The sequence below is a fragment of the Pseudorca crassidens genome, chromosome 11 (genome assembly GCF_039906515.1).
Source record: "Pseudorca crassidens isolate mPseCra1 chromosome 11, mPseCra1.hap1, whole genome shotgun sequence".
Taxonomy (NCBI): Eukaryota; Metazoa; Chordata; class Mammalia; order Artiodactyla; family Delphinidae; genus Pseudorca; species Pseudorca crassidens.
In genome coordinates this window covers 25,868,456-25,887,412 of record NC_090306.1, presented here as the reverse complement: position 1 = coordinate 25,887,412, position 18,957 = coordinate 25,868,456, and the positions used below count along the sequence as shown (strand labels likewise).

The window sequence follows — 18,957 nt, the reverse complement described above, 5'->3', positions numbered from 1 at the left end:
GCATGGGCTCTAGGCTTATGGGCTTCAGTAGTTGTGGCGTGTGGGTTCAGTAGTTGTGGCTCATGGGCCCTAGAGTGCGGGCTCAGTAATTGTGGCACACGGGCTTAGTTGCTCCGCAGCATGTTGGATCTTCCTGGACCAGGGCTTGAACCCATGTCCCCTGCATTGGCAGGCAGATTCTTAACCACCACACCAGCAGGGAAGCCCAACAGGCAAACTTTTGAAAGGAGGCACAAGACTGACATGCAGTGGTAGCTTTAACATCAGACACAGATAATCCTTACTTTCCTCGGCCATGATGGTGGATGTGTTGCCATGTTCAGTGTGATGATGGATTCCCAGTAGCAGTGACAGGGATCTGGGTGGGGCATACTTAATTAACAGCATGAACCCAGCCCATTCCATTAGGGAATGAGCCATTGCCATGTATATCAGCTATAATTTGTTTCTACAATTCACAGTCCTAAAGAGGACTTGATCTTTAATCTACCAATCTGTGGTCTTGCAAATGGCAGACCAGGTGACTAGGCAATTGGCAATAGTCTAAGAGTCAGTAAGAATATAAGCTTTAATCTTAATAGTATTACCATTATCTAAGGTAGATATTGGCAAACTGCTGTAAGTCTAGACAATGAATATTTTCAGACTTACAGGCCATACAGTCTCAGCTCTGCCATTATAGTGTGTGAAAGCAGCCATAGACAGTACATAAATCAACAGACATGGCTGTGTTCCAAGGAAGCTTTATACACAAAAGCAGATAACAGGCCAAATTTGGCCCATTAGCCATAGTTTTCTGACCCCTGGTCTAAGACAGTGGTAACAGCTTTTATTGTATTTACCCAGAAACTGCCTTTGAGAGGACCCAGATGTTGGACTTAGCAAAGACTTAAAGAAACTACTATAAATGTGTTCAAAGAACTAAAGGATACCATACTTACAGAAGTCAAGGGAGAAACAGCTTGGCAGTTCCTCAAAAAGTTAAACATAGAATTACCATATTACCCGGCAATTCCACTCCTAGGTATGTACCCGACAGAATTGAAACTGGGTACTCAAACAAATACTTGTACACAAATTCATAGCAACACTGTTCACAACAGCCAAAATGTAGAAGCAACCAAAATGTCCATCACCAATGAATCAATAAACAAAATGAGGTATATCCATACAATGAAATATCATTCAGCCATAAAAAGGAATAAAGTGCTGATACATGAGCATGGATGAACGTCAGAAACATTATGCTAAGTGGAAGAAGCCAGACACAAAAGTTCACATTTATATGAATTAATTTATATGAAATACCTGAAACAGAAAATTCCACAGTGAAAGAAAGCATATTGGTAGTTGCCAGGTACTGGGGAAAAAGAGGAATGGAAATTGACTCCTTAATAAGTGTAAGTTTTCTTTTGGGCTAATGAAAATATTTTATAAGTATAGAGGTGGTGGTTACACAACATGAATATACAAAATGCCACTGAATTGTACACTTTAAATGATCAATTTTATATTATGCAAATTTCACCTCAATTTCAAAGAAGAAAATAAAAGAAGTAAAGAAAGGCATGATGACAATGTCTCATACAGTAGATATAATAGAGAATATTTATATAGAGATAGAAATTATGTATAAAAAAGAACCAAATGGAAATTCTGGAATTGAAAAAGTACAATAACTGAAATTTAAAAATCACTAGAGGGACTCAGTAGTAGATTTGAACTGGCAGAAGAAAGAATTATGAACTTGAAGATAAATAATAGTATGCAATCTGAAGAGTGGAAAGAAAATAGGATGAAGAAAATGGAACAGAACCTCAGAGAAGTATGGGATAAGTATGTCAACATACATGTGATGGGAATACCAGAACAAAAGGAGAGAAAGGAGCGGAAAAAAATTCTTGGAAGAAATAATAGCTAAAAGCCAGATTTAATGAGAAATATTAATCTACACATCCAATAAACTCTGAATTGAAATTAACTCGATGAATTTGTAGGATAAATACAAAGAGATCTAAACACAAATATCATAGTAAAACTGCTGAGGCCAAAGACCAGAAGAAAATCCTGTAAGCAGCAAGAGAAAAATTACTCATGTATAAAGGAAGCCTAATTAGATTAACAGTGGACTTCTTATCAGAAACAATGGAGTCAGAAGGTAATGGATTGACATATTTAAAGTGCTGAAAGAAAAACCTCAACTAAGAATCCTATAAATAGCAAAACCCAACTTAAAAGTGGGAGCAGTATCTAAACAGATGTTTCTATAAAGGAGATATACAGATGGCTGACAAGCACATGCACAGATGCTCAACATCATCAGCCAGCAGTGAAATGCAAATCAAAACCACAATGAGGGGCTTCCCTGGTGGCGCAGTGGTTGAGAGTCCACCTGCCGATGCAGGGGCCGCAGGATCGTGCCCTGGTCCGGGAGGATCCCACATGCCGCGGAGCGGCTGGGCCCATGAGCCATGGCCACTGAGCCTGCGCGTCTGGAGCCTGTACTCCACAACGGCAGAGGCACAACAGCGAGAGGCCTGCGTGCCGCAAAAAAAATAAATAAATAAAACCATTTAAAAAAACCCACAATGAGCTATTACTTCATAGCCACTGGGATGGCTATATTAAAAAAAGACAGATTAGGGACTTCCCTGGCGGTCCAGTGGTCAAGACTCCACGCTCCCAATGTAGGGGGCCCGGGTTCAGTCCCTGGTCAGGGAACTAGATCCTATGTGCATGCCGCCACTAAGAGTCCACATGCCACAACTAAGAGCCTGCATCCCATGATGAAGATCCTACGTGCCGCAACTAAGACCTGGTGCAGCAAAAAATAATTAATTAATTAATTTAAAAATAAAGATTAAAGAAAAAATCAAATATTGAAAAGGATGTTGAGAAATTGGAACCCTCTTACACTGCTGGTAGGAACATAAAATGGTGTAGCCACTTTGGAAAATAGTTCAGTAGTTCCTCAAATGTTTACACATAGAGTTGCCATATGATCCAACAGTTTTATGTGACCCAGCAACTGAGCTCTTAGATATGTCCCCAAAAGAAATGAAAACATATGTCCATCCAAAAACTCATACACAAATGTTTATAACAGCATTATCCATAATAGCCCAAAAGTAGAGACAACCCAAATACCCATAAGCTGATGCATGGATAAACAAAAGACGGTAAAAAGGAATGAAGTGCTGATACATGTTACAACGTAGATGAACTTGAAAATGCTATGCTAAGTGAAGGAAGCCAGTAATAAAATACCACATATTTTATGATTCCATTTATATGAAATGTGCAGATAGGCTAATCTAGAGATACAGAAAATAGCACCCTGTCTCGTTGTGTCCTCACATGGTAGAAGGGGCTAGGGATTTCTGTGGAGCTTCTGGTAGTTCCCTAGGCTGTGGAAGGTGGGGAGGATTGGCACAATTGGTACAAGATTTCTTTTTAGTGTATTGAAAATCTTCTGGAATTAGATAATGATGATGGATGCACAACTCTGTGGATTCACTAAAAACCACCGTTATATCAGTTATATCTTAATAAAGCAGTTACTCCCCAAATGATCTTTTTTAGTTAAGCTTTTAACTTTTAGAATAAATGACATAACTTTCTGTTGATGGTAGAGCATCTGATTTCAATATCATAACAGAGTTGAGGATAATGAGAGCTGAGAGAGTCTAAACTCGTTACCCTTCTTATTTCTTGTAGTCCATCCAGTATGAATTACTTAAAATGTGTAAACAACCTAAATAATGCATAGTTTTGGAAAACGGGAGTGAAATCCACGGAGATGTGCCACCCAGCTCATCCTTCAGGGAAGGACTTTCTGCCCTCCTGTGGGAGGAGGGTGGGCAGATAGCTTCCATTACTCAGCTCCATCAGAATCTACCTCTGTTGCAGAGCCACCTAGCTTGAGGTCACACTCTTCCAAGAGCAGCCCACATCAATGGCAAGGATATAAAGTCCCAGCCAAAAATAGAATTCCTGTTTAAAAACTAGTATCTTGGGCTTCCCTGGTGGCGCAGTAGTTGAGAGTCTGCCTGCCGATGCAGGGGACACGGGTTCGTGCCCCGGTCCGGGAGGATCCCACATGCTGCGGAGCGGCTGGGCCTGCGCATCCGGAGACTGTGCTCCGCAACGGGAGAGGCCACAACAGTGAGAGGCCCATGTACCGCAAAAATAAATAAATAAATAAATAAATAAAAACTAGTATCTTGTGCATTTATTATATGCAGGTGTATGGTTTGAATTTTCACTGTTAATATCCTCAAGATGGATACATAACAGTTAACTATGCTTTGGAATTTGTGAATATTTATGAGGTCTGCTATGGTCTGAATGTTTTTGTACCTCTGAAATTCTTATGTTGCAATCCTATCCCTAAAGGTATGCTGGTAGTAGCTGGGGCCTTTGGGAGGTGTTTAAATCATGAGGGTGGAGCCTTATGAATGGGATTAGTGCCTTTACAAAAGAATCTCCAGAGAAATCCCTAGTCCCTTCCACCATGTGATGACACATAAAGAAGGTCCCAGCTGTGAATGAGGAAGAGAGCCCTTACCCAACCATGCTGGCACTTTGATCTTGGACTTCCAGCATCCAGAACTGTAAAAATTAAAGTTCTTTTGTTTTTAAGCTACCTGGTCTATGGTATTTTGTTATTGCAGTTCAACAAGATAAAGACAGGGTCCTTAAGAAGAGGAAAACTGAAACCTTCTCTGCGAGGTTTGCTTTCACAACGCAAAGAATACAGGACTCTCATGCAAAACTACTTGTGCAAAGAAGCGTTAACAGTCAAAATTTATAAAGTATCTAAAGAAAAAAATCGCATGAAAGAGACTCAACAGAAAATAGGAGAATTGACACTTTAAGAACTACAGACAATAGAATTTTGAAAAATATTTTAAAACAAAGATATTGGAAATGTTCAAAAACAAAGGAGCAGTTATCCTTAAGGGAAGGATATAGATAAAATAACAGACGGATTTTTTAAAAATTAAAAGCCCTAAGAAAGAAAAAGGTAGTCATTGAAATAACCACCTAAATTCCTTTGCATGTTTCATAATGGATGATAGATTGGATTTTGACCACATCCTGTCTTAAAATAAGACCTACTAGTTCCCCCCACCCCCACCCCATTCCATACTTTTTCACAGTTAGCTGAGTCTGGGACCCTGCAGGCACTTTTTTTTTTTTTAAGGTTTTTTTTTTTAACTTCTTTATTGGAGTATAATTGCTTTACAGTGGTGCTTTATAACAAAGTGAATCAGCTATACATATACATATATCCCCATATCTCCTCCCTCTTGCGTCTCCTTCCCACTCTCCCTATCCCACCCCTCTAGGTGGTCAAAAGCACCGAGCTGATCTCCCTGTGCCATGTGACTGCTTCCCACTAGCTATTTTACATTTGGTAGTATATATATGTCCATGTCCCTGTCTCACTTCGTCCCAGCTTACCCTTCCCCCTCCCTGTGTCCTCGAGTCCATTCTCTATATCTGCGTCTTTATTCCTGTCTTGCCCCTAGGTTCTTCAGAACCATTTTTTTTTAATTCCATATATATGTGTTAGCATATGGTATTTGTTTTTCTCTTTCTGACTTACTTCACTCTGTATGGCAGACAGAGTCCATCCACCTCACTACAGATAACTCAGTTTCGTTTCTTTTTATGGCTGCCTGCAGACACTTTTGAGGTCATCATTACTGAAGGTTGGCCTTATCCTGCTACTTGGAGTACTATTGATAATAGCTTTAATTAAATGCTTTAAGTGACAAATTGAACGGATTTGGTTTTAGCCTCTGTTGGTCAAATTAATTAAAATGGCTGACAGAGTGGCATACTTACATGAATATTTGAATTCAGCCAAGAACATGTTGGGGTAGATTGTTGGGAGAGGCAGTGCTGTGGACCTGCACATTTTTGCTGGGTATACCAAGAATGCGGGACCTTGATTACCTAGGACATTTCTCAAGGTTGTGTTTGTAGCAGACAGACTTGAGGGATGAAGTATTTTCTCCTTCCAAAAAGAGCAGTTTTGCTTCAGTTTGATATAAAAATGGTGAATTCCCCCAAGCTCAGTGTTCTTCTCTTGTAATACAACCCACTGCATGGGCAAACATCTATCTTGACCTACCTACATTATATTTGCAGGACTTGGAGGGCATGGGGAACCAGCAGAAACATGAAGCTCTGGCTACTGCTCTTGTCATTAGTAATAAAGTCCTTTTTCTCTGACCCAGGGATCTCATGTCTTCTGCTAGCATTCATGAAATGGTAATAAAGCTAACTCATAAACAAGTAAGTAGGGTAAACTCTCAGACTCTGCACAGTTCTTGACAATTGAAAAAAATCAATTACAAGAGGGTTTTTAAGTCAAAAAGTGAAAGGTAAAACAATGAATGAATTTTTTCTAGAAATAAGCATAGGAGACTATTTTCATGAATGTAGAACAGTGAAAGAGTTCATAAACAGGACACAAAAAAATACTTGCTATAAAGAAAACACATATTGGACCTCATCAAATGTACTTCTTTACAACATAAAACATGATTAAGAGAATGAAAAGGCAAACCACAGAATGGGAGTCTATAATTGCAACATACATAATCAACAGAAGGCTCATGTCTGTAATATAAGAGGAACTCCTACGTACCACTAAGTAAAACAGTCAACCCAAAAGAAAACTGGACATGATACTTGAACAGAAACTCCAAGAGACTATCCAAATGTATCAATACAATAAAGGAATGAAAATGTGCTCAAATTAATAATCTGGGATTGAAATTTAAAGCCACAATGCATTGTTACTATACCCTCACTATACTGGCAAAAATTAAAGAGACTGACAATGCCAAGTGTTGACAAGGATATGGATTCCAGAAACTTTCATTGACTGATGGTAGGATTTTGAATCAGTACAAACACTTTGGAAAACTGTTGGACATTAAGCTAAACATATGCATACCATATGAGTCAGCAGTTCCACTCGCAGGTATAAACTTGATTGAAACATAGGCACATGTGTACCAAGAGACATGTCCCCAAATATCCATATTAATATTCCTAATAGTAAAAAATTATAAACCACCACACTGTACATCAACAGTCAAATAGAAAAATAAATTGTACAGTGGAATATTATGCAGCAGTGAAAATGGGCATGAACAAACTATAGCTATCTACAACAATGCAGATGAATCTTGCAAAGATGTTAGCAAAAGAAGCCAAAGAAAGATGGTGGAGCAATAGTAAAACCAGACTGAATGGTTTTACTGAAGTGAAAAACATTAATATAGATAGAGACATTACTTGAGGGTAAAAGGAATGTTCCATGAGAAGATAAAATGATCATGAATTTGCAACCAACACCATAGTCTTATAAAAAGGAAAACTATCACAATTACAAGGACAATTGTCAAATTTAGTCATGGTAGGAAACTTAATACACGATATTTTATAAGTACAGAAAGAATACTATATGCTCTTTATGCATATATACTTTAGTATTAGAAGTATAATAAAATCATGGACAGAAACTATTTTTAAAACTTCATGGTAGTAGTTGTTTCTGCAAAGGGAGATAAAGAGAATCAACCTGAATAGGTTGACAGAGGCTTTAATTTTATCTGAAATGTTATATAATGGATTTAATCTTATTAGTAGTATTAATATCATAATTATATTATTAATAATTAATTATATTGTTAATATAATGTTTTGAAATGGATTAAAGACCTAAACATAAGGCCGGATACTATAAAACTCTTAGAGGAAAACATAGGCAGGACACTCGTTGACATAAATCACAACAAGATCTTTTTCGATCCACCTCCTAGATTAATGAAAATAAAAACAAAAATAAATGATTGGGACCTAATTAAACTTAAAACCTTTTTCACAGCAAAGGAAACCGTAAACAAAATGAAAAGACAACCCTCAGAATGGGAGAAAATATTTGCAAACAAAGCAACCGACAAGGGATTAATCTCCAAAATATACAAACAGCTCATGCAGCTCAATGTCAAAAAAACCAACCCAATCAAAAAATTGGCAGAAGATCTACATAGACATTTCTCCAAAGAAGACATACAGGTGGCCAAAAAGCACATGAAAAAATGTTCAACATCACTAATTATTAGAGAAATGCAAATCAAAACTACAATAGGTATCACCGCATACCAGTCAGAATGGCCATCATCAAAAAATCTACAAACAGGGACTTCCCTGGTGGTCCAGTGGTAAAGAATCTGCCTTACAATGCAGAGTATGCGGGTTCAATCACTGGTCAGGGAACTAAGGTCCCACGTGCCGCAGGGCATCTAAGCCCGCACACCACAACTACTGAGCTTGCACGCCTCAACTAGAGAGCCCACGTGCCACAAACTGCAGAGCCCATGTGCTCTGGAACCCGTGCACCACAGCTACAGAGCCAACATGCCCTGGAGCCAGTGTGCCACAACTAGAGAAGAGAAAACCCGCATGCCACAACTAGAGAGAAGACTGCGCACTGCAACGAAAGATCCTGCATGCCTCAATGAAGATCTTGCACGCTGCAACTAAGACCTGATGCAGCCAAAAATAAATTTAAAAAAAACAAACTACAAACAGTAAATGCTGGAGATGGTGTGGAGAAAAGGGAACCCTCCTACACTGTTGGTGGCCATGTAAATTGGTACAACCTCTATGGAGAGCAGTATGGATGTTCCTTATAAAACTAAAAATAGAACTACCATAGGGCCCAGCAATTCCACGCCTGGGCATATATCCAGAGAAAACCATAATTCAAAAAGATACATACACCCCAATATTCATTGCAGCACTATTTACAATAGCCAGGACATGGCAACAACCTGAATGTCCATCGACAGAGGAATGGATAAAGAAGTTGTGGTACATATATATAATGGAATATTACTCAGCCATAAAAAAGAATGAAATAATGCCATTTGCAGCAACGTGGATGGACCTAGAGATTGTCATACTAAATGAAGTAAGTCAGACAGAGGAAGACAAATGTATCACTTATATGTGGAATCTAAAAATAGGGTACAAATGAACTTATCTACAAGAGAAAAATAGAGTTACAGTCATAGAAAACAAACTTATGGTTACCAGGGGATAGGGAGAGGGGGAGAGATAAATGGGAGGTTTGGATTGACATATACACACGACTGTATATAAAACAGATAACTAATAAGGACCTACTATATAGCACAGGGAACTCTACTCAATACTCTAATGGCCTATGTGGGAAAATAATCTAAAAAAGAATGGATATATGTATATGTATAACTGATTCACTTTGCTGTACACCTGAAACTAACACAACATTCTAAATCAGTTATACTCCAATAAAAATTTTTAAAAAAAGAACAACTTCATGGTAGTAGTTGTTTCTGCAAAGGGAGATAAAGAAAGTAAACCTGAATAGGCAGACAAAGGAGGTTTTAATTTTATCTGAAGTGTTTTATATCTTATGAAAGATACCTGACACAAAATGATAAAATAAATTTTTAAATTCTTGATTTTGGGTACATGATTTATATCATTCTATTTTATTTTTCTGTATTTTTGAAAATTTTCATTATAAAATGGTGATGTACATAAACTAGCAAAAACTTGTAGAAAAAAAAGAAAAGTTGATTTCAAAATACAAGTATTGCAAACTAAGAATTCTACAGATTTAATAGAAAAAATAAGAACATAGAAGAATTAAATGATACTCATCAATAAATAATCATATACACAATATATTTGTGTACTAATCAATAAATAATCATATACACATATTTGTGTATACATACACAGAGAGAGATATTTAGACACACATATATAATACACAGAAAGAGAACATTACATTTCTCAGAGAGTATACATTCTCTGAATATTTATAGAGCATATACAAAATCAGTCATGTATTTGGCCACAAAATAACTCTTACAAATTTAAGTAAAAAACAGCAAAATAGACAAAGGATATGAATAGGCAATCCTGAGAAAAGAAAATCTAGATAGCCAGCATGTTTATGAAAAGATATTAAATTTACTAGTAATTAAAGAAACACAAATTAAAGTAATGAGATACCACTTTTCACCCATGAGATCTTCCAACATTTAAGAGTAAGTAGATCTTAAAAATAGTGCTAAGGGATTTCCCTGGTGGGGCAGTGGATAAGAATCCACCTGCCAGTGCAGGGGGCATGGGTTCGAGCCCTGGTCCAGGAAGATCCCACATGCTGCGGAGCAACTAAGCCCGTGAGCCACAACTACTGAAGCCCATGCACCTAAAGCCCGTGCTCTGCAACAAGAGAAACCACCACAATGAGAAATGCATGCACCACAACGAAGAGTAGCCCCCACTCGCTGCAACTAGAGAAAGCCCACGCACAGCAATGAAGACCCAACACAGCCAAAAATAATAATAAATAAATAACAAAAAAAAAACAAAACAAAAACAGTGCTGAGTGAAAGACTAAGCAAATCTATGACAAATACCACATACATAAATTAGAAATACATCCATATAACAATCATGTTGACGGTACATACAACAAAAGGATACATATTAGACATTAGAATGGTTTCCTGGAGTGGTGGGGGATGAGACTGGGAAATGGACATAATGGAAAAATAAATAAAATGAACAATAATACCTACTGCTTAGGGATGTAGAGGAAAGGGAACCCTCCAACACTGCTGATGGAAATATGAAGAAAACAATCTGACACCATATGTTAACATATCCTTGAAACAGTGGAATTCTCATCAATAGGGGATGACTAAAGTCATCCACACTGTGAAATATTATATCGGCGTTAAAGGAAACTTAAAACCACACTTGATGCTTTAAAGAATTTCCTAAGGTATTATTGAATGAAAGAGGGTGTAGAAAAGTGAGTATACAGTGATGCCATTCTAGGAAACAGTGATCTCTCCCCACCCCCAACCTAACCCTTTAAATGTATGTTTGAGTACATACATACATGTGTGAGTAAACGTGTGTGTGTACAAGCACAGAGAAAAAATAAGAGGGAACATACACGGAATAGGGTGAGGAACTAAATAATGGAAGGGGGAAGGAAAGGAGAGGGAAAGGCAGAGGCAACCAAAAGAAGAAAAAATAAAGATTGCACTAAAAAAATTCAAGTGTATGATCATATTTATTCATGAATGTAAAAGTGTATATATGAGGGAGTATTTGTAGGCAGAAATTAAATAAGGTTTGTATTGGACTTCCCTGGTGGCGCAGTGGTTGAGAGTCCACCTGCCGATGCGGGGGACACGGGTTTGTGCCCCGGTCTGGGAAGATCCCACATGCCGCGGAGCAGCTGGGCCCGTGAGCCGTGGCCGCTGAGCCTGCGCATCCGGAGCCTGTGCTCCACAACGGGAGAGGCCACAACAGTGAGAGGCCCGCGTACCACAAAAAAATAAATAAATAAAAATAAGGTTTGTATTATTTGTCTAACATACGAGTGTCTCAGATAGTTGGAATCTCAGGCCACATTTGAGGTATGTTGGTCATGTAGGTCTCGGTTGTTGCCTGCTTTGATAACTGTGCGTATGCAATACTGGCACTAAGTTTATTATCTCTGTGATTTGCACTATTTGTGGAATCTTTGTGGTTACAGTTCTTTCTTGAGTGATTCTAATACCTGCATAATTTTTAAGAAAAATAGTGAAAGCAAGATTGTTGCATTAACAAATAAAATTTGTCAATTTGTAGGCCCTAATTTAATGTTTACTTAGAAATATGTGACTAAAAACTTGGTGGAAACTGTGTCTTAGGAATTGGAGAGACTGACTTAAGAAAAATATCTTGTTATCAGGATGCATTTTAGTAAATGAGGTATGCTGAGAAAAAGTTGTAGAGGAAAAGAAACTTGCCCATAACTGAGCACAGACTAGGCTTTTGCATCTTACCAAGCTTAAGTTGTAAATATTCATATAAAATGTACACCCTGGGGCTTCCCTAGTGGCGCAGTGGTTGAGAGTCTGCCTGCCGATGCAGGGGACACGGGTTCGTGCCCCGGTCCGGGAAGATCCCACATGCCGCGGAGCAGCTGGGCCCGTGAGCTGTGGCTGCTGAGTCTGTGTGTCCGGAGCCTGTGCTCTGCAACGGGAGAGGCCACAACAGTGAGAGGCCTGCATACCGAAAAAAAAAAAAAATGTACACCCTGTTTATGAAAGGACTAAGCACTAACAAATAGCATTTGGAGGTTCCTTAAAAAAATAAAAATAGAACTACCATATAACCCAGCAATCCCACTATTGGGCATATACCCTGAGAAAACTATAATTCAATAAGAGACATGTACCACAATGTTCATTGCAAAACTATTTACAATAGCCAGGACGTGGAATCACCCTAAATGCCCATCAACAGATGAATTATCACAAAGAAGATGTGGCACATATACCCAATGGAATATTACTCAGTCATAAAAAGGAACGAAATTGAGTTATTTATAGTGAGGTGGATGGACCTAGAGTCTGTCATACAGAGTGAAATAAGTCAGAAAGAGAAAAACAGATACCATATGCTAACGCATATATATGGAATCTAAAAAAAAAATGGTACTGATGAACCTAGTTGCAGGGCAGGAATAAAGATGTAGACATAGAGAGTGGACTTGAGGACACAGGATGGAAGGGGGAAGCTGGGATGAAGTGAGAGTAGCATCAACATATATACACTACCAAATGTAAAACAGCTAGTGGGAAGCAGCTGCATAGCACAGGGAGATCATCTCGGTGCTTTGCGATGACCTAGAGGGGTGGGATAGGGAGGATGGGAGGGAGGCTCAAGAGGGAGGGGATGTGGGGACATGTGTATGCATATAGCTGATTCACTTTGGTGTACAACAGAAACTAACACAGTATTGTGAAGCAATTATTCTCCAATAAAGATCTATTTTAAAAAAAACAAACAAATATTAGGAATCAGTACCTGTACAGTGTAATTTACTATATTGTATTTGTATTTCAGATGCCTTTGGTGCTTCATGAAGAATATTTCTAGATATATCACAGACATTAAGCCTTTGCCACCCAACATAAAAGATAGACTGATCAAAATAATGAGCGTGCAGGGGCAGATAACAGATTCGAATATAAGTGAGGTAAGAGCATATACAAAGAGCATGTATAGCCTGTAAAGCAGGCTATTATATTTTACTGTTTAGCTGTGGTTTCACATTTATGGAACAGTGGTTTATAGTAGGATTAGTAATAATTTTAAAATATAATAAAGTGTTGGGGTTCTTTTTTTCTCCAGATAACCAGAATGTCCATGTGTAATAGTTTCTAAAAAATCTTCTCCCACTATTCTTTCAGGTGTTTCTCTTGTCTTCATGGTACCAGCATCCATGAACTCCATATTTTCAAGAAGTTTAAACTCTTTGATTGAGTTCACCTTAATAAAGCTGGAAAAAAATTAAAATGCAGGGTGAATAAACAAATAGCAAAAAAAAAGACCCACAGTAAGAAATATATATGTTACATTGTGACGCTAGCGCACAAGCCACACCTCTGTGTAACAGTACTCTGTACAGTACACTTGGATATTTTCTATTTTATTCTAGTATGTCTTATTCCATTTAAAAAATGATCATAGCCTATTGACTTTGTCCATTCATGGTTAGCAGTCAGTTAAAAATCACTCTTCTAAACTCTTCTCATTCTTCTTGGGTACCTCACTCCAGCTAATTTATACTTACTCCCCTTCACTAACTAAGCTAAAATTAACTATTCTGTAAGGGAATAAGTGTAGTAAAGGCCTCCAACTTGAATTAAAATTCTAGCCTTGCTACTCTTTCTGACATTGAACCACAGTTGTCTTAACTGTAAAATGGGTTTGCAGCTATCATCACTCACTGCCTACAGAGACTGGAACTACTTATTGCTGACTTTACTACATACTCTGCCCAAAGCCTGTGATCAAAAGGAAGCAAGCTCTGATGGTAGCACTCCCCATATGTCTACAATGGTGACTTCACATTGGAATTGTGCTTCAGTGTGCCATAGTGTTTCCTCTACATTAACTTGATGTGCCTTTAATGCTTTATTTTCTTCCTGTTAGCTTGCATTTGAACATAGACATTTTAGTGTTGTAGTCTGCTTTGCTCTTTGGAGGTAGAATCCAGCTCTTATTGTTGATGGTTCTGTGGATGTATATAATGTATGTGTGGCTCACAGATGAAACATTGACGCTACAGAAAACGTGGTTTTCTTCACTTCCCCACATCCCTTTAACTTGTATTTCAGTGACTTAAATTTTTGTTTTATGACAATCCTGAACATTCATTTAAACCTAATTTTACCTGAATAAAAAAGGGCTAAGGGGGTAAATGAGATAGAAAAATCAAAAGCGTTATTTTCCTTGGTGTTTCCGTCTAATCCCCATCCTTATGAAAGTCCTGCTTATGAAATTATTTAAAAGACCAGATCTAACATTTTTTTAAAAGTTGCACACATCTGGGGATGGCTGTTTTTGAAAAATTTCCTAAATCTTTTTGTAGTCTCTGGGTGGAGAAGGCCTTTTTAAACATGACACCAAGTTAGAAAACAAGAAGAAAAAGATTGATAGATTTAAATACATAAAAATATAAACTTCTTTATGGCAAGAAGAAAAAAATAAAGTAACAAACTAGGAAAAATATTTGCAGTATGTATGAAATTCTATTTTTTTTAATCTTGCCAATGTAAATCATGCCTGCAAACCACTAAGAAAAATCAAAACAAACAAATAATAAAACAGAAGAATCAGGAAATACTCCAAGGAAAAAATATAAATCAGCAATAATACGTAAGAGGATATTTAACCTTATTAGTAATCAAAGTCACAGTTTGTCTTTCAGTTTAGCAGAGACTTAAAAAATAGTAATACCTGGTGCTGGCAATAGTGTGGGGAGCAATCACTTTTATCCCCTGCTGTGAGAGTGTAAATTGATTTAAAAAAACCTTTTAGGAGGACAGTTTGGCATTCTATCAAAAGTCCTAAAAATTTGCTTACCATTGACTCAAAAATTTCACTTCTGTTATTTTTTTCCAGCTTTATTGAGATATAAGTGACATATAACCTTGTGTAAGTTTAAGGTGTACAACACACGTGATGACTTGATACACTTATATATTATGAAATGGTTACCACGGTAGGTTAGTTAACATCGCCATCACCTCACATAATTACCATTTACTGGTGTTAATCTCAAGAAAATAATAATTTAAAAAGCACACAAGAATGCTCACCATAACATTTTCGTAATAATAAAATAGCTAACAGTTATATATAGCATATATTATAAGCAAGGCACCTTTATTTCTCACAAATATCATCCTCCTCTTAATGAGGATAGTGAGGCACAAAAAGAAAGCAGAGCTTGATCACAATTACAGGGTTGGAACTCAGGCAGCCTGCCTCCAGGGTACATGCTCCTCTTATACACTGTACTATATTGCCTCTTAAAATCAGTCTGAATGTTCAGCTTAAGTGTTTGCCAGTGTAGGATGCATTTAATAAGTTACAGTGCATGCATAAAATGAAATAGTATGCAACCACAATTATTATTTTTATTAAAAGTGCCCATTTATAAATACATGTGATCTGATCCCATTTTTCTTCAAATATTTTTTTAAAAACTCAAAAAGCATCAAAACTAATATTATGTTTGTCACTGGGTGTTGACATTATGGGTAATTTTAGCTATAACTAGTTAAACGCATGGCCTTTGGAATTAGGAAGACCTGGCTTCCAGTCCTAGCTCTCTCTGCTCCTTTTTTAGCTGTGTACTTTGTGTTGCTACTTAAGCTCTGGGTGACTCAATTTTCTCTTTTATAAAATAGCTATGACCAATCTCTTAGGGTGGTGTGTGTGTGTGTATGTGTGTGTGTGTGTGTATGTAAGAGAGAGAGAGAGAGAGAATATTAAATGACATATTTTATGTAACACTTAGTACCCTTCCCGGTAAGTGCTCAATAAATAGAAATAGTTATTTGTATCATTTCTGTAATTTTTCTGTGCTGTCTGAATGTTTTATAATAACAATACATTACTTTCATGTTCAGAAAAGTGTAAGCCATTTCTATTTTCATAAAAATAAAGCAAAAGAGAAGGAAAATACCCCCAGAAAAAGAGCTCAGAATGCTTTGAAATTGATCTGCTATTTGTTGCCCTCAAGTAAACATTCAGTAATACTGGGTTTGTTTGTACTAGCTCCCAAAAATAAAAATGAAGGAGGTAAATATTCTAGATAAGCATTTGGTATATAAGTGCCTAAAGACTCGTACTTGCTGAGCAAAGAGACACAGAGTTAGAATCTCTAATAATAGGAACCACTGGAAGAGGATAAGCTCCCCCCACCACCTTGGTTCTGCTTGCAGGTCTAGTGGGTCCTTACTCTGTACCAGCTGTCTCAACAGTGCTCTGTGTCCCAGTAAGACTTTGCGGACACTAGAAGCTGCACCTCCAGTTGGAAGTAGGTTGGTTTTTTCCTGCTCTATGTATCTGTCTTCACACAGATATGTTTCTGTATTCTTTGCTGTATTTTCCACCTGCTGTTTTTTTATGACCGTCAAAACACTGAATATGGAATAAACATCTATATTTATAGGAAATATTAATTTCTCAAAAACATGTATTTATTATAGATTTTACATCCTGAAGTCCAAACTCTAGATCTACGAAGCTGTGATATTTCAGATACTGCTCTCCTGCACCTATGTAACTGCAGGAAATTGAAGAAATTAATTTTAAATTCCTCAAAAGAAAACAGAATTTCCATAACTTCAAAAGGTATGTTTATTAACACAATGAATTGGTTGAGTACTGTTCACCATCTGGCATAAGTTTGGAGCAGAGAAGGGGAAAATATGTTAAAAGAGAGTATAAGTATGTCAAAGAAATAGGAACTATATTTATCAATAAAATATTCAAACTAAGCTAAAGAATCCAAATTAGAATTCTTGCTTATAATCAGTGCTGAAAGTTGGGAAATACACTAAGTCACTACCTTGAAGTTTAAACATGTTTAAAATAAACATGGATAGATACCTCTATATTTTAAATATTTTACCTAGTATAGTGAAACAAGAAATGACCAGTTCATACTTTGTTAAGGCTTTCTTGTAATAGTACAACAGAAAGTTAAATCATCATCAGATTAAATTTACTAGGCACTCTCCTATCAGCCTGTTCACTGCATAGTTTTGTAGCCAGAGCATAAGCTGCCCCATTTTGAACAGCACAAAACTAATCATATATTTTCCACTTCTGCTGCCATAAAACTATGTTAGACAATGACTGATTGACTAGGAAAGAACTAATCCTGCTTGCTTAATTCCAGATACCAACTTCAAAGACATTGGCCTGGAAGATGGCAACAATTTATACTATAAGCCAGTCAAATAGCAAAATCACCAAGCTCCCAGTTCCCTGAAAGATATAAAGGTCTAACACACACTCCTAAGTTGTTTTTACAGGAAGCATACCCCCACGAGATGAAAACTGCTGACCATCAGCACGTAGACCCCAGACTGGTTGAAACCAGAAGATTGGTGTTGCTTGAAACTTCACCTTGATGCAAGCCAATCTGAAAATTGTGTACAAACTGCTCATGCACCCTGCAGCTCCCTCCCTCACACTGCCTATAAAACCTTTGTCTCCCATCCGGCAACTTGGAGATGGTCTTAGGACAGTAGTCCACCAGCTTCCCAGGTTGCTGGCCTCCTGAATACAGCAAACTTTTCCTTTTCCACCAATACTTGTCTCTGGAGTATTGGCCTTTCGAGCAGCAAGCAGCTGAACTTGGTACCGGCCTTGTCCAGTTACAGTTTTTTTTTTGTTTTTTTGCGGTATGCGGGCCTCTCCAGTTACAGTTTTTTATAGCCAGACAAACTGCATTTTTCAGTGTGACTGTTACATGAATTAATGGATTTTTACCGTTTTTTTTCAATAGAGGATTTTTATCTTTTTCTTCAGTATAAGAAAGAAAGAGTTATTTGGCTACCTAGGTTTCTGAAAAATCTTGTGGGTAGTTGGCTCTATTTTACAATCAGCTTGGTTAGCAAGTTAGGATATTCATAATACTGCAAAGAAGCATACGTTTTAAAATGTTTACACAAATATTGATTCACTAAAAAGAACTTTCATGCTGGACACTAATGAATAAAATAAGAGTTCTTTCTTAAGATATGGAAAACAATAAAAATGACCTACACACGAATTTACCATCTTCCCTTTTGTGTATTTTGCCCATGAAAGTGTCTTTTAACAGTGCTATAATGTTTGTCCATGACTAAAGGGCCCAGGATTCCTGAAGTACGTTTCTATTTATGTGGCACATTATCACGTACCTGTCACCAAAGTGCTTTTACATCAGTTGAATTGGACTTAAGGGCTTCTGTTTTCTTGACCGTTGATAAAATGTAAGATTGGTCCAGGCTAACAAAGAAGGTGCATGTTGGTAGCAAAGGGCAGAATCAAAGAGGGAAGAGAGAACACAGAGATACAGGTATGATTCCTAAGGATAAGCATGAAAACTATTACTTAAGACATTTGGGCCATTTAACTTTTGATTTCTTTTCAGAGTCCACGAGAAAATTAACTTTATTTAAAACTTTTAACAAAAAGGAGAATCATCTACTATTTAATTACCTATTTTGGTTCTGAATGACTTTTGGCTATTTCCTAAAAGCAAGCCTAATCATAAACAAAAAAGTCTTGTCATTAATTGCAGATATTCTGAAGAATATACCACAGATTATGTAGAGAATTCTTGAAACATTCCAAAAGAGTTTTAAATAATGACAACATCACTGGAAATAAAGTATATCCCCACATGCATACTTTGAAAAAGGCTAACGTGCAATTGGATGTATCAGTACTGGTGATTGATGAAATGAAAATCAGTTATATTTCTCGTATATAAACATATATAGCTCATTGATACAGAAT

The 18,957-nt window shown here is 37.2% G+C and overlaps 1 protein-coding gene across 3 annotated transcripts in view; it reads left to right on the top strand.

The window, feature by feature from the left end:
* Positions 1 to 18,957, top strand: part of AMN1 (antagonist of mitotic exit network 1 homolog) — a 63,609-nt gene that overhangs the window by 25,765 nt on the left and 18,887 nt on the right. For 2 of the 3 annotated variants that reach the window (XM_067696095.1, XM_067696093.1), the window contains exons 2-3: positions 12,994 to 13,126; positions 16,653 to 16,797. In XM_067696095.1, the coding sequence (XP_067552196.1) occupies positions 13,010 to 13,126; positions 16,653 to 16,797 (262 nt within the window). In that variant the 5' untranslated portion in view covers positions 12,994 to 13,009. The remainder of the gene's footprint in view (positions 1 to 12,993; positions 13,127 to 16,652; positions 16,798 to 18,957) is intronic. The other variant, XM_067696094.1, reaches the window with a different exon arrangement.